This window comes from Stigmatopora nigra, chromosome 1 (assembly GCF_051989575.1).
Source record: "Stigmatopora nigra isolate UIUO_SnigA chromosome 1, RoL_Snig_1.1, whole genome shotgun sequence".
Lineage (NCBI taxonomy): Eukaryota > Metazoa > Chordata > Actinopteri > Syngnathiformes > Syngnathidae > Stigmatopora > Stigmatopora nigra.
Window position 1 is genome coordinate 6,908,549 of NC_135508.1, and position 15,211 is coordinate 6,923,759.

Genomic DNA, 15,211 nt, shown 5'->3' on the forward strand with positions numbered 1-15,211 from the left:
ATAGCTCGTATGCCAAGTCAAAAGATGTCGCCATCGCAGATATACTTCGTCGGCATTTTGTTCGTCGTACAAAACGAAGAAGAAGAACTTTTACACTTCCGGTGTGCCAGTGGACTGCCGAGCATATTCCTAGGTTTGTTATTCATTACTTACACTGTGAGGTTTTTAACTTTTAGTGAGGATCGCGTGTATATACGAGGGAGATCATCTCACAGTTCTTTATTTATACAATTTCTCTAATAAATATGCAATTACTCATCGTCCGACAGGAAGTAAATCTGTGTGATTTGAGACAAATGTCGCTCGTGCCAATGATTAGCTTGCGTTCGTTAGCTGAACGTGTTAAAACAATGTAATGATTCCGCAAGATTTTGATCTGAAATCCCCAAAACGCTGACATTTTGGTATATTTACTTTAATTTTATAGTCGATCCATGTTTATCTTTAGCATGTGACTTCAAACCTTTGATGATGATAGTTGAGCTATCGGGCGATCGTGGACGATTTCTTTTACATTGTTATTATTGTGTAAGTATGACTTCTTATACAAAACATAACTCAACGAAGGATTCTGTAAAAACAATATAAATAGCTAAAAATATATAGCATTTTATCCATAGGGCAGACTTGTTTTTTTATTTTGAAAATCTAAAACATAGGTGTCAAATTGACGGCCCGGGGGCCAAATCCTGCCCGACGCATCATTTTGTGTGGCCCGGGCATTGACAGGGTTGGACGTTAATTCAATTTAGACTGATTTGTTCCTTTGCCCCTCCATTAAAACACTACAATTTACACCCAGTTTGAATGAATTCTACATTCATTGCCATGAATGGCATACAACAAGTTAAATTCAAATTAAATTTATCGCTTTGTTGCAGGCGGTGGCGACTGGATGCTGATGGGGGACGATAAAGAGACTTGGAAAGTTAAAACTCTTGATGAAATACTACTGGAGAAAAAGCGCAGGAAGGAATTAGAAGAGCGAACAGACAACAAGCACCCCAAAAATGTAAAGTATCTCCAAAGGATCAACATCCCTATTGCTGTGAATATTGTCATCGCATACACTGATTTTAAATGGTCAATTCTTTACATTTTGTCTTTCCCATAGATTTCTCAGAGCGTGGTTCCACAGGCGGATGGTCGCGAGGCCAAACAAGAGGCCCCCGAGGAAGGAGAGTTGCGGGATCAAAGGATGGAAATAACAATTCGCAATTCCCCCTATACTCGTCAAGATTCCACAGAGGACAGGTGATTTTGCCAAATGCCCCATTGAAATTACCAATCAATTTCATCAATTCAAGCCCTTGGTCATACATTGGGATGCAGGATGCTACTTTGCAAATTGATGACACAATCCTACCTATTATCATTTACAAATATGCCCCAGATTGTTAATAGTCTCCTGTTAAACCCACAGTGTTCATAGTACACAGTTTCTACTGTGAAAAATAGATTGTTTACCAGTAGTATTATGGCAACTGCTTTTGTTATTTTTATGCATTTCCATTTTAATGATGTAAAATCATTTTTAGAGCCAAAATTCAATAGGGGTCATTTTTAAGTTGGTTATTTTAGTTACAAGATGTGTCAAAGTGGCGGCCCGGGGGGCCAAATCTGGCCCGCCGCATCATTTTTTTGTGGCCCGGGAAAGTAAATGATGAGTGCCGACTTTCTGTTTTAGTATCAAATTAAAATGAAAAGTATAGATGTATATTAAATTTCCTAATTGTCCTACTTTTAAATCAACAATTGTGAATTTTTAATCATTTTCTTCTGTTTTTAGTTCAAAAATCATTTTAAAAAATCTAAAAATATATTTAAAAAAAGCTTAAATAAACATTGTTTTAGATCTATAAAAAATAATAATCAGGTCTTTTAGTCCAGTTCTTTTAATCCAATTTAAAAAAAAAATCTAAATATATCTAAAATGCCACCAAATTTCAGAAAAAACAACTGCAAATACAAGGCACAGGTGTCTGTCCCTATGTGGAATATTTGCATAGAGCGATGTTACACAGAAATAATTTATTTATTAAAAATATATATTTTTGCGTAACGAAATTCTCTCATATTTTCCAATTTCTTTGTATTTTTACAATTTTAGAGCAGAGGAAGACGATTCCCTAGCCATTAAGCCTCCACAACAGGTTACAAGGAAAGAGAAATCTCATCACAGAAAGGAGGAGAAAAGAAAAGACAAGCGACGCCATCGCAGCCATTCCTCCGAAGGAGGTGCTCCCATCTCATCCCGTACGTTGTTGCCGCAAAATGCATATTTGCGTCTATTGACGTTGTCATCTTTTTACAGCGGCCAAACATGCCCGGGGAAAGGACAAAGAGAGGGAGCGCGATCGTAGGAAGCGTCAGTGGGAAGAAGACAAAGCCCGGCAGGATTGGGAGAGGCAGAAACGAAGGGAGCAGGCCAGAGTGCATTCACGCAGAGAGAGGTGAACATTTAAAGGAACAGGTTGCGTCTTGTATGTCGATATGTCTGTAGCCAATGTTCCCTCTAAGATGCACACTACTCTCGTCTTCTCTGCGCAGCAGCAATCATATGGCGCGCAGTAAATAAAATCCAAACTTTTTTTTTTACCCCTTTCCCCATGATGGCGCTGTTTATGCGGCAGCCAGTGGCAGTAGCTCTGTCCACTCTTCTGTTTTTTTTGTGTTTTACTTGAAATATGAAGTCATATTTGCTTTGTTTTCATCAAAATTTGAAAATTCAAGGGAAATTGGTTGCCTTGAAAAGCCCAAACTGCAATTGCGCACTACTCTGGTCTTTTCTGCACAGCAGCAATCATATGGCATGCAGTAAATAAAATCCAAACTTTTTATTTTTTATCCCTTTCCCCATAATGGCGCCGTCTACGCGGCAGCCAGTGACAGTAGCTCTGTCCACTCTTATGTTTTTTGGATTTTTACAGCATGTTTTACATGAGAAATTAGAGGGAACATTGACATGCACCTGCTTATGCCAGGTGTGATACTGGTGTGTCCATAATGAGCAATGATGATGTCACTCACACTGGTACTCAGTGCACTCAGGGAGGTTATCCTTCTGCCCAGACCAAAGAAAAATTAGAGGGAACATTGTCTGTAGCTTTTCAATCTTGTGTGAAATTTACATTTCATTGACATTTTTGGTTGCTATTTATAGACTAATGCGCTCATGTTTTACTTTAGTAGTTTTGGTACAGTTGTGTTAATGATTTAGGGCTGATGTTGTTGTCATAATAATTATTCTGCCACATATAAAGTAATCTATATTGACAAAATTGGGCTTCTGGTTCCGGACAGACCTCGACTGGATTCTCCCGGGTTTTTTTTGGACCACAGGGACCGTCTGGAACAGCAGGAGCGGCAGCGGGAACGGGATCGAAAACTACGAGAGCAGCAGAAAGAACAAAGAGACCTGAAAGATAGAGAACGCAGGGCCGAAGAGCGCCGCAAAGAAAGAGAAAGTCGACGAGATGGTTCGTAGTAATTCGTCAACTCTTTCAAACTACAAATTAGAATTGACTAATTCATTGAAATTGACTTCTAATTGGGGCCTGGGTTTCTCACAAGTACAAATGGACTTCATGGAAAAGCCTATCTTCATCCTCTCCAAAAAAATGTAAATTTAGTTAATTTAACTTAAAATAGCAAATATTCGCACCTGCTTTAGTATCACTTATAAAGGTAATAACACACTCATTATACATGAATACATTCAACATTTGTATGAACACGATAGTGTTATTAAATTATTTTACACTACACTCATTTCATTTCGTTCTAACCATACAGATCAGGATTTATTTTTTATTTAAATTGAAGTGTGTCAACATGAAACATTCATTATTACTAATAATGATAAATAATTGTGGCCTATGAGACCCACAATGTGGGTGACATGCATTTTATTTAAATTATTATTTTGTTATTTTTTTCAACCAAAGATAGTCACTTTCCCTGTTATGATTTAATTATCCAGTCAAACTAACCAAAACAACTAAATTTGTATTTATGGCAGTCAAAATAATAATAGTTATTACAATAATAATAATTACCATATTTTCATGACTCTAAGGCGCAATAAATGTCACATTTTAATTTTTTTTCCATATATAAAGCACACTGTATTATAAGGTGCCCTGTCTATTTTGGGGAAATTTTAAGACTTTTAAGTGCGCCTTATAGTCGTGAAAATACGGTAGTTATAATAATAAGAAAGATTTGTGTGTGGTCATACAGGAACATTTTAGAATTTTTCTGGAAACCAATGACTTAATGGGTAGTGTAACATTCAGTTATTAAAAAAAATATATATATATATCCTATCCACAGTGCCTTCACAGCACCGAATGCTACCGGATGACTATAGCGATAAACCCAAACCAAGTCACCGCAGCCGTAGTCCTGTCCACGTTCCTCGAGAGAGAACAGAACCCGGGGAAATACGGAAAAATAGTGAGTTTTTGACACACTAGAATAGCAACATTGCTTTTTCTTCTGCATTTTGACACATTGTCTTGGTAACTTGTGATTTGCCTGCAGCAACAAAGGAAGAGAGACCTGAGGTCCAAGACCTCCTCGCAGACCTTCAAGACATTAGTGACAGCGAAAGGAAAACCACTTCTGCCGAGTCTTCTGCCGGTAACAGATTAAAATGATCAAGACGAATCTGAATATTCCTTTTTAAGGGGATGATGAGAAGGAATCTTTTTCTTCATCCAGCGTCAAGATCGGGTTCCGAAGAGGAAGGGGAAGAAGAAGGAGAGTCCAGTAGCAAGACAGATGGCGAAGAAGGAGAGGATGATGAGGAAGAGGGGGAGGAGGGAGAGTCTGTCTCTGTGACAGGCTCAGAGAGGTCTGAGCGGAGTGCAGGTAATCAAGCACTTCATGTTGTTGCATTGTGACTGAAAGGTGAATTGCTTAATGTTGGAGCGCCCCCTTTTGCAGAGGAAGGGAGTGAAGACGATCAGTCGGAGGGGGACTTTGAGGAGGAGCAGGAAAATGGAAATCACATACCTACAGGTTAACCACTCATATAACATATATAGCAATGGTGTCAGATTTGGGTTGCTTCGCGGGCAGCTTTAACGTCAACTCCATTTCATGTGGGCTGGACCATTTTAGATATAATATTTATATATATTTTTAAATAAATTAACTGGATTAAAAGCCCTGAATATTCAGTTTTTTTATAGATCTAAAACAGTGTTTATTTTAGCTTTTTTTAAATATATTTTTAGATTTTACACAATGATTTTTGAACTAAAAACACAAAAAAATGATTAAAACATGACAATTATTAATTTAAAAGGGGGAAAATCAGGACATTTAATATACATCTATATTCTTCATTTTAATTTGATCCTGAAACAGAAAGTCAACACTCATGATTTACTTTCTTGGGCCCCACAAAATAATGTGGTGGGCCAAATTTGGCCCGCGGGCCGCCACTTTGACACACGTGATGTATAGCTAACCACTAATTATTCAATCTTTTCACAAATGGTTCATCGTTGTGTGTTCCTTCACAACCAATCCAACGTTTACTCACAGTTCACATTTATAAATAATTCAAAAACACACAACAACAACAATACATCAAGAAGTCATGCATGGAACAACAAAAGTGGGGTAGGGCTAAAATATTGCCTTTTTGAATGAATCCTATAGGCTTGGAGTCTGAATGCAGCCCTTATGCTCATAATTTATTAATTTGAGTAACAAAATGTTGTTATTATGCACCACTTCAGTGTGTTTTTGAAAAAAAATGCCTTTCTGTGGCTCGCTGTGGGCACATCTGTGATCCAAATGTAAATGAGAAGGCAGACCGCTGAGTGTTTTTCAGCATAGCAAGGGACGCCTGTAATCAATTTCAGATTCACTCTGTGACCACAGACGCCTTTACTTTCCACACTTAGGAAAACACTGGTGTGATACTGCATATTCAATTTAAAGACCACTTTTACACCCAAACCGCTCTTTGGGGCAGTAACTTTTTATGCATGGTAGCCTTGGACAAAATATTGGTTTAGAATTGAATACTGTTACTATCAGGGAATTCAATTTTTATGTTTTAGTAATTAGAACTGGACAAAAAAGGGAGAAAAAAAACATTGACCTTTAGTCTTACATTTATCCACATTACACTTGTATTATTGCAAAATTTGAAAAATATATTTTTTTTAATGTACATAATATAATCTTTTTTTTTAAATATTTGTATCACATTACCATTCTGTTAAATCAATGGTATTATTATTATTATTTTTAGTTTTTGTAGATTTGATTAAACAGAATGTTCACTCTTTTTTTGAGGAAAATCATTTTTTAAAATCTTGATTTAAGATTTTTAAGAAAATTAAGAGATATCCGATCTATATTAACTGGAAAGGTTAGCAGCAAGCTTTTCCCAGTCGAGATAGACTGGGAGTTAATGGAGTGCCCCTGGAAATGCTTAACTTAAGTCTAAATCTGATAATGCAACTTAATAATTTGGGCTTCAAACCTTCCCCCAACAGTACCCGAATCCCGTTTCGACCACGACACGGAAGAAAGCGGTGAGGATATGGAGGACGACGAGGACGAAGAAGACGCAGGTGACGGTGATCCTACCCCTCAATCGCAGACGCATTCTCGGACCCCCACGCCCGAAGGAAACTATGTTCCCGACTCCCCTCCTATTTCGCCTGTAGAGCTGAAAAAGGAGCTTCCCAAATATTTGCCTGCTTTACAGGTACATGTTAACAAACACATCCCAATTAAAATGCAGAAGTTGATTTCTCATCATTTGAATTTTCATGTCAGGGTTGTCGCAGTGTGGAGGAATTTCAGTGCCTGAACCGAATTGAGGAGGGAACATATGGTGTGGTGTACAGAGCCAAGGACAAGAAGACAGGTATGCCGAGAAACGCCACCAGAGATAGTTCCCTTGGTGCTCGGACGTTTGGTCGCCGGTCTTTTGGTCCCTTTTGGTCGCCGGTCAAATGGTGACAGAGTTTACTGTTGAAGCCAGCTCTCAAAATTATATTCATGAGAGAGAGAGTTTAAATTCTAAGAGAGAGTTTAATATCTAAGAGAGAGAGTTTAATATCTAAGAGAGAGAGAGTTTAATATCTAAGAGAGAGTTTAATATCTAAGAGAGAGTTTAATATCTAAGAGAGAGTTTAATATCTAAGAGAGAGAGAGTTTAATATCTAACAGAGCGTTTAATATCTAAGAGAGAGAGTGTAATATCTGAGAGAGAGTTTAATATCTGAGAGAGTTTAATATCTAAGAGAGAGAGTTTAATATCTGAGAAAGAGAGTTTAATAACTAAGAGGGAGTTTAATATCTAAGAGTTTAATATCTAAGAGTTTAATATCTAAGAGTTTAATATCTAAGAGTTTAATATCTAAGAGAGAGTTTAATATCTAAGTACTGTTTAAAATCCAAGTACATTAGACCGGCGACCAAACGTCCCGTCCCCTTGAATGAGGCAATGGATGAGTTGTATTCACTTTTTTTCACAGATGAAATTGTAGCTTTAAAAAGGCTTAAGATGGAGAAGGAAAAGGAGGGCTTTCCTATTACCTCATTGAGAGAAATCAATACTATATTGAAAGCTCAACACCCCAACATTGTCACAGTGAGGGTAAGAGGACTTTTTTTTTTTTTGGAGAGAGGGAGTATGTCACCGTTTTCCATTTGTGCCCTAAAAAGTCTCATTTGTCTCTAGGAAATAGTTGTCGGAAGCAACATGGACAAGATTTACATTGTAATGAACTACGTAGAGCATGATTTGAAGAGTCTGATGGAAACCATGAAGCAACCTTTTCTGCCAGGAGAAGTCAAGACTCTGATGATTCAGCTGCTTCGAGGAGTCCGCCATCTTCACGATAACTGGATTCTCCACCGGGACCTGAAAACGTCCAACCTGTTACTCAGCCATAAGGGAATCCTCAAGGTGGGTTTTCAGCCACAAATCTGAATCCCACTGTGTTTCCCCTGTCTATTCAAACTACAGTTTGTTACAGGACTTTGCTACAATTTGTTTTTCTTTTAAATTTTAGGTTGGTGACTTTGGTTTAGCCCGTGAATATGGATCCCCGCTGAAGCCATACACTCCTGTTGTTGTAACTTTATGGTACAGGTCACCAGAACTGCTACTCGGAGCCAAGGTAAAAAAATAAATTAATAAATAAATGAATACTGTATTTTCACGACTATACGGTGCATCGTATTTTTAGCCGCAGTGTCAATAACGAGTGCTATTTCTGATTTTTAAACACACAAAGGACATTTGTACCCTGTTGACTGATTTATTTTATTTTATTGTGATAACAATTTTAGTATTAGTCCATATATAAAGCGCACTGGGTTATTTAAGGTCTATTTTGGAGAAAATGTAAGACTTTTATGTCCGCTTTATGGTCATGAAAATACGGTAATATGCACAATATTCTACTGTACAAACACTACTGCAAGTCTAACTGAGAAGAGTGTCATTGAGGCTGATTGTATATTCCCCACTATAAACCATGTGAAAAGTGCTTAGCATATGGAAAGTTAATTTGGACTCTTAAGATGATTTAGACCTGGGGGGGGTGGGGGTTTGGGGTCCGGTGGTGGTCACAGCACATCCACTTTCACAGTCCAGACAGACCCAAGTAGAAAAGTGCCAGGCAGACTGTCTGCGCTATGTTTTTATGGACTGCCACTGTGTTTTTCTCCTTCCTGCAGGAGTACTCTACAGCTGTCGACATGTGGTCTGTGGGCTGCATATTTGGCGAGCTCCTCACCCAGAAACCTCTCTTTCCTGGAAAATCGGAAATTGACCAAATTAATAAAATATTCAAGGTAAATGGTTGGATTTATAATCAACATTAAGCCTTTATTAGGAACTCATTGGCTGCCAGTCACAGTGCTTTTTCAATTGGATATTCAAAACAAAAGAAGGCCCTTGCTGGTGAAATTGCATGGTCAGGTCACATGTTAAGTCATTGGCCGCCCTTGATGGCACTAGACGTCCAATCCAGATGTTTAATTCCACTCCACCCAGTCGAAACTGATTGGACATCTAGTGCTGTCAATGGCGTTGAAAAATGACCGCTACCAGTGTAGATGAATTGCATGTATAGTGTTATTAATGGCACGCAATGAGTTAACTATTGTGACATTTAAATCAACAACTTTAAAGGACTATCAGGGGTTTTAACCACACTGTATTTCTATGTATTGATTTGGCTGTTATCGATTTTTAATTTATTCATTTTCCTTATTATGATAACATATATATATAGTTATTGTATTATCATAATAAGGAGAATAAGATACATACAAATTGTATTTCAGACCTTGCCTTCTCACATGTAGGTCACACTTGTTTGAGAAATATTAATATTGTGGCCAGAGCAATCAAAGTATGATAAAAACATCGAGATGTGTTTTTTTTTTAATTTTTATTACCTGGAAGGAAAAAAAACGATATACTATACATCAGTGGTCTCAAACCGGTCCTCAAAGGGCCGCAGTGGGTGCAGGTTTTCATTCCAACTCAACAAGGATACCTTTTGCAAGTGCAATCAGTTAATTAGAGTCAGGTGCTACTTATTTTAAAGACACCTGATTGGTTAAAATGTTGGCACTGGATCGGTTGGAACAAAAACCAGGACCCGCTGCAGCCCTATGTGGAACCGGTTTGAGACCACTGCTATACCTAGTATATCGGTATATCCTTCTTGCTGCTATTGCAAACTCAATATTTACATATATTTTCATTCTCTTTAGTTTTTTGGTAAATATTTTAAGATATCTTTATTGTATTATTTTGCCCATTTACCATTTTCACTGTCAATTAGCTTGTGCAATGACAACGAAGGGCCTATTCCAAGGGTGGGCAAACTTTTCGGCCCGGGGGGCCACATTGACTTAAAAAAATTCGACAGATGGGCCGGGTCAGCACAAGATACGATACACATAAAAAAGTGCATCCGTTAACAGTACATATGAAACAAAAACAGAAAAAAAGGACTAAAGTATTAACATACTCATCACTCATCATTAAGTAAAAAGTATAAAGTACAAAGTCAAGTAAAAAGGAATGTCTTAAGAAATATTAATATGTAATTTAAAAGACGATAGAGGGGCTGTAAAACACGAAAAACAAATGAGAGTGGACAGAGCTACTGCTACTGTCTTCCACGTGACGGCGCCATTTTGGGGAAAAGATAAAAAAAACATTATTTGGAGGGCCGGATTAAAAGGCATAGTGGGCCGGATGTGGCCCACGGGCCGTAGTTTGCCCATATCTGGCCTATTCGTTCGATAATGTGACCGGTCGGTGAATTTTTAGTGCAACTCAGCAACGCACCACATGGTGGAGCTGCTGGAGTTCTGTGACCCCAGAGAAGAAACCCAAGAAGGCCACCCTAGTTGTATGAAAAAGTTTGGTCCGATTCAAGCTTACTAAATTATTGGGCAAGCATTACCCGCGATGAAGGTTTTTCTACAAGGCCATCCAAACGTAAATATCCATCTGCTCTTCCATTAAGCGTGCCATATGTTGTTTCGTTGGTTTTTTTTAGGATCTGGGGTCACCCAGCGAGAAAATCTGGCCCGGCTACAACGAGCTACCGGCTGTGAAGAAGATGTCTTTTACAGAATATCCCTACAATAACCTGCGAAAGCGTTTTGGCGCTCTACTCTCAGACCAGGGCTTCGACTTAATGAACAAGTGAGTCTATTAAGCATATAACTTAATAAGCTGACTCATTGTGGAACCTTTCAGCTTTGGGAACCTCAATTGTGGTCAAAGATCATGAAAAAGATCAAATTGGTGTGGTATTTATGGTACTTTTACATCATTAAACCAACGTCAAACCTTCACTTTAGTCAGAATGCCCAACAAAACTATCATACAAATACGAGGGTTACAATCAGAAGGATTTGACAGCGAGGAAAAAAAGGATCACTCATGTTAATCTATTCTTACGTTGCTCTTTCCTTCTGTGGCTCCAGTTTTTTTTGCTTTCTTTTCTGGCCGCATCTCTTAAAACACGACAACAGAAGTACGGAGCCTGGCCTCTGTCCTCATGTTCTGTTTCACAGATGCAATCACCATGGTAACGCTCCATTGCTAGCAGAAAATGTTTGCTCAAACATTCATTCGATAAGAGACCTTTGGGCCTCCAGTGCAATACATCTGGAGAAGTCTTATGTTGTTAAGCAGCTGCGAGGAAGAGAGAAATTCTCCGATATTTACACCCACCCGTAGAGTCGCCTTTAAAAGACAAACGCCAGCACTGTGCAAGCTTCGGATCATAGTTCACTGGAAGTATCTGGCAACATTCTAGTCGTAAAGTAACAGCCAGGAGACTTGACTATTCCATCCACGTGAGGTTAACGGGTCAAGAATAAAGAGCCTTGTTTGAATAGCTTTAGAAAGGACTGCTGTATAAATGTTGAAGGGTATATACGTTGGCAACTACTTGTGTTTGCATTAACGCTCGCTGCTGCCGCCTGCAAATCTTTTATGCCTTTGAAATGCAGTCGAGGTCAGTCTGGAGTTAACGTTCGCCTGGTAACAGAATCACACTGAAATATTCCCATCCTGATGTAATGAACCCCCTAGGCAGATTTTCTGCCACTGTTTTTACTCCAGCAGTGCTTTGGAAGGTCAGAATTGTGTGCACTGCTCCATTAAAAAGTAGCAAGCGCACCAAGGATTGATTTTTTAAGACCTTGTCTACATTCATTTATATGCTGATTTCCAATACAGATGGAGATTTGGGATCATTGACTTAGGGATTTCTGCCGATAGCTTAGTGCAGTGTTTCCCAAGACCTGGCCGGATGTTTGGTCGCCCGGACGTTTGGTTGGCCGGACGTTTGGTGGCCGGACGCTTGGTGGCCGGACGTTTGGTGGCCGGACGTTTGGTGGCCGGGCGTTTGGTGGCCGGGCGTTTGGTGGCCGGGCGTTTGGTGGCCGGACGTCTGGTGGCCGGACGTCTGGTGGCCGGACGTTTGGTGGCCGGGGGTTTGGTGGCCGGGCGTTTGGTGGCCGGGGGTTTGGTGGCCGGGCGTTTGGTGGCCGGGCGTTTGGTGGCCGGACGTTTGGTGGCCGGACGTTTGGTGGCCGGGCGTTTGGTGGCCGGGCGTTTGGTGGCCGGGCGTTTGGTGGACGGACGTTTGGTGGCCGGACGTTTGGTGGCCGGACGTTTGGTGGCCGGGCGTTTGGTGGCCGGACGTTTGGTCGCCCGGGCGTTTGGTCGCCCGGGCGTTTGGTCGCCCGGGCGTTTGGTCGCCCGGACGTTTGGTCACCGGGCGTTTGGTCCTTCCCAACCACATTCTTCAAGTCATACAATGTAATAATTAGAGAGAGAAAAATAATTCAGCTATAACGAGATTAAAATTCTTCTATTAAAAGCTTAAAACCAAAATATGATGAACGTTAAATTATAGATGATTCTATTTCAAGATTCAAGTTGTGAAACAGTCATTTTGTTGCTTATTTTTCTCTAACCATGAACTCGATGTGAAGTCAGTGTGAGCACAATGTTTTATTTTTTTGCGTAATATTGGGATAGTTAACTCATATTTGGAGAAAGGTCATACAATTATGCGAGTAAAAACATTACATTACTTATTTTTGCAGCACTCAAACTGGAATTTATTCAGGGTCCGCAGACATCAACTTTTGGTGACATTATTTAAGTCAGTGTAAAAACTTAGATTTTGAAATAATTTTGGAGGCTTATGTGATTCCTGCTGATAAAAAAAATGGACGAGAATGACTATTATTAACATAGGCGACATTTTAAATTCACCGATTTTCCAATAGTGAAGACCCTTGAAATTTCTTCAATGCAAAAACTGTTCCGCAGTTCAAAATAGGTTGCAAAACACTGTCTTAATGACTTGAAATTCCTTCCCCCATGACCCACCTGACCCCCGAGCCTAACTCAAAGATCTTCTTCACCTTCCAGATTCCTCACCTACTGTCCCACTAAGAGGATCGTCTCGGACGAGGGGCTGAAACACGAATACTTCCGCGAGACGCCACTACCCATCGACCCATCAATGTTCCCCACCTGGCCCACCAAGAGCGAGCAGCAGAGGGTAAAGAGGGGCACCAGTCCTCGGCCACCCGAGGGAGGCTTAGGCTACAGTCAACTGGTAAGGCCGTTAAGCTCCACTTTCTCCATTACATAAATCCGCCTGTGTTAAATAGATTAAAAGTCGACAAGCTTGGGCTTTGTGTCTGCCTAGTTCCTCCTCGTGTTTTCCATGATACGCACTTTAATGTTTTCAGCAGTGGTACTACCCACAAGGAAGTTGCATTTTAGATTGAATGCAATTATACCTTTTTGAAATAACAGCCTCAAAGTCATGTCGCGTAATCACAATGGCATGTCTAATTGTTAGAGGATTGATTTTTATTCCATTCCCGGCCTACTGAGACCTCCAAGGTTAAACACAATTCAATGACCTCCAATGTGGGAATAAATATAGAAAAGAGATTTATGGTTACGTCGGAGAGGGCCAGAATGAATCTGGAAAATGTATACTAGGAATGGGAAAACTATTCCACAAAGGGCCACCGTGGGTGCAGGTTTTAATTCCAACTGATCAAAGGGTCACTATTTTCAGCAATTAATGATTTGAGAAGCGTGTTCAGTTGTAATTGGGTAACTGCCTGTTGAGTCACTTGGAAACAAATTTTAGGTAAAATAAAATAAATGAATATGAAATAAAACTAGGGCCGCCCGGCAGGTCAGTGGTTAGCGCACGGGTGGGCAAACTTTTTGGCCCGGGGGCCAGATTGACTTTACAAATTTGACAGATCGGCCGAGTCAGCACAAGATAGGATACATATAAAAAAAAGTGCATCCGTTAACAGTACATATGAAACATAAACAGAAAAAAGGACTAAAGTATTAACATATACTCATCACTCATCATTAAAGTAAAAAGTATGAAGTACAAAGTAAAGTAAAAAGGAATGTATTAAGAAATATTAACATGTAATTTAAAAAAGAGGGGCTGTAAAACACAAAAAACAAATAAGAGTGGACAAAGCTACTCACACTGTCTTCCGCGTGACGGCGCCATCTTGGGGAAAAAAAATACATTATTTTGACAATATTGGCGGGCCGGATTAAAAAGCCTAATGGGCCGGATGTGGCCCGCGGGCCGTAGTTTGCCCATGTCTGGGCTTAAGTGATTAAAAATGACACTTTTTACTTCCAATTTCCGGCCAAATAAAATAGGCAAAACTATCTAAGTTGATGGACTTTATGGGGTGTCACCAAATATGTGGCAATTCATTAGACGTTTCACTGTAATAGCTGTTTGGATTTGGATACATTGTAGAGTTGGGTTAGCTCTTTGTTGTGGCTTCTTATTCTCCCTTTTGCGTTACCCTCCACCATGTTTTATCCTTCTCTGCAGGGGGATGACGACCTAAAAGACACGGGCTTTCACCTGACCACAAGTAACCAGGGAGCATCTGCGGTAGGCCCCGGATTCAGCCTTAAATTCTGAGCCAGCCAGAACATTGCACGCACGCACCGCATGGACCGCCGTCACTGGACTTAACGGCCAAGCTGATCCATCAGGGATCGGCGCAAACTGTCGGCAAGGACTGTCTCACAGCAAGAATGGTGGCTATGACGCGTTCTAAAATTTGCCAGACTCAGTTTTGCGCTTTTATTTTGTTGATCATACCCAACATGGTCATTTTAAAAGTTTGTTTAGTTTATAGTTGTTATTGTTTTTGTTTGTTTTTCACTTTGGGACAGGTCTCAATAATGATGGGAACTTATCGTTCATGCCAATGATAAGTTGATATATTTTTTTTTGCTAGAAATAAAAAAAGGCATTAAAGTTTCTTTGTAATTAGTCGGTTTTGGTAATACAACATCATTTTGCAGGACACTTTCTGTCTTTTTCTGTCCAAGGTGATGTCATGTCGCCACGCAGCCTTTTTCTAATGAACTGGCTCTTCAATGTTGGAATTAATCGAATCAATTCTATGATTTACGGCCTTAAAAAACGTCGAGTCTGCTCGATACATGATGTCACGCATTATAAAAAAAAAAACACTGAGTTTTATCAATCTCCCGCCAGTGAAGCGCTTGTGCCCAATGTTCCACGTGGTGCCTTGAAGAGGAACAGCTGGTGGATCATGTGACTGATGGTGTTTGGCACGAGACCATCTGCGCAAAAGCAAG

The 15,211-nt window shown here is 39.8% G+C and overlaps 1 protein-coding gene across 4 annotated transcripts; it reads left to right on the forward strand.

Moving 5' to 3' along the window:
- Window positions 1–32: 32 nt before the first annotated feature.
- On the forward strand, window positions 33–14,879 carry cdk11b (cyclin dependent kinase 11B). 4 transcript variants are annotated; one of them, XM_077712697.1, is made up of 19 exons: window positions 33–133; window positions 882–1,012; window positions 1,115–1,254; window positions 2,111–2,256; window positions 2,315–2,453; window positions 3,304–3,479; window positions 4,336–4,458; window positions 4,546–4,644; window positions 4,726–4,875; window positions 4,951–5,025; window positions 6,522–6,736; window positions 6,808–6,898; window positions 7,512–7,633; window positions 7,718–7,945; window positions 8,052–8,159; window positions 8,722–8,838; window positions 10,566–10,714; window positions 12,965–13,154; window positions 14,430–14,879. In XM_077712697.1, the coding sequence occupies exons 2-19, from the start codon at window positions 896–898 to the stop codon at window positions 14,520–14,522; spliced, it is 2,478 nt and encodes an 825-aa protein (XP_077568823.1). In that variant the 5' UTR covers window positions 33–133; window positions 882–895; the 3' UTR covers window positions 14,523–14,879. The 4 variants fall into 4 exon arrangements, with proteins under 4 accessions (XP_077568823.1, XP_077570385.1, XP_077569654.1 ...); XM_077714259.1 differs by having other exon boundaries at window positions 3,343–3,479; XM_077713528.1 differs by having other exon boundaries at window positions 2,111–2,238.
- The last annotated feature ends 332 nt before the right edge of the window (window positions 14,880–15,211 follow it).

Coding starts and splice junctions, on each gene's coding strand:
- cdk11b (XM_077712697.1), top strand. CDS start 896: ATGCTGATGGGGGACGATAAAGAGACTTGGAAAGTTAAAACTCTTGAT. Junction 7,634..7,717: donor CCAACATTGTCACAGTGAGG/GTAAGAGGACTT, acceptor ATTTGTCTCTAG/GAAATAGTTGTCGGAAGCAA. Junction 8,839..10,565: donor AAATTAATAAAATATTCAAG/GTAAATGGTTGG, acceptor GGTTTTTTTTAG/GATCTGGGGTCACCCAGCGA.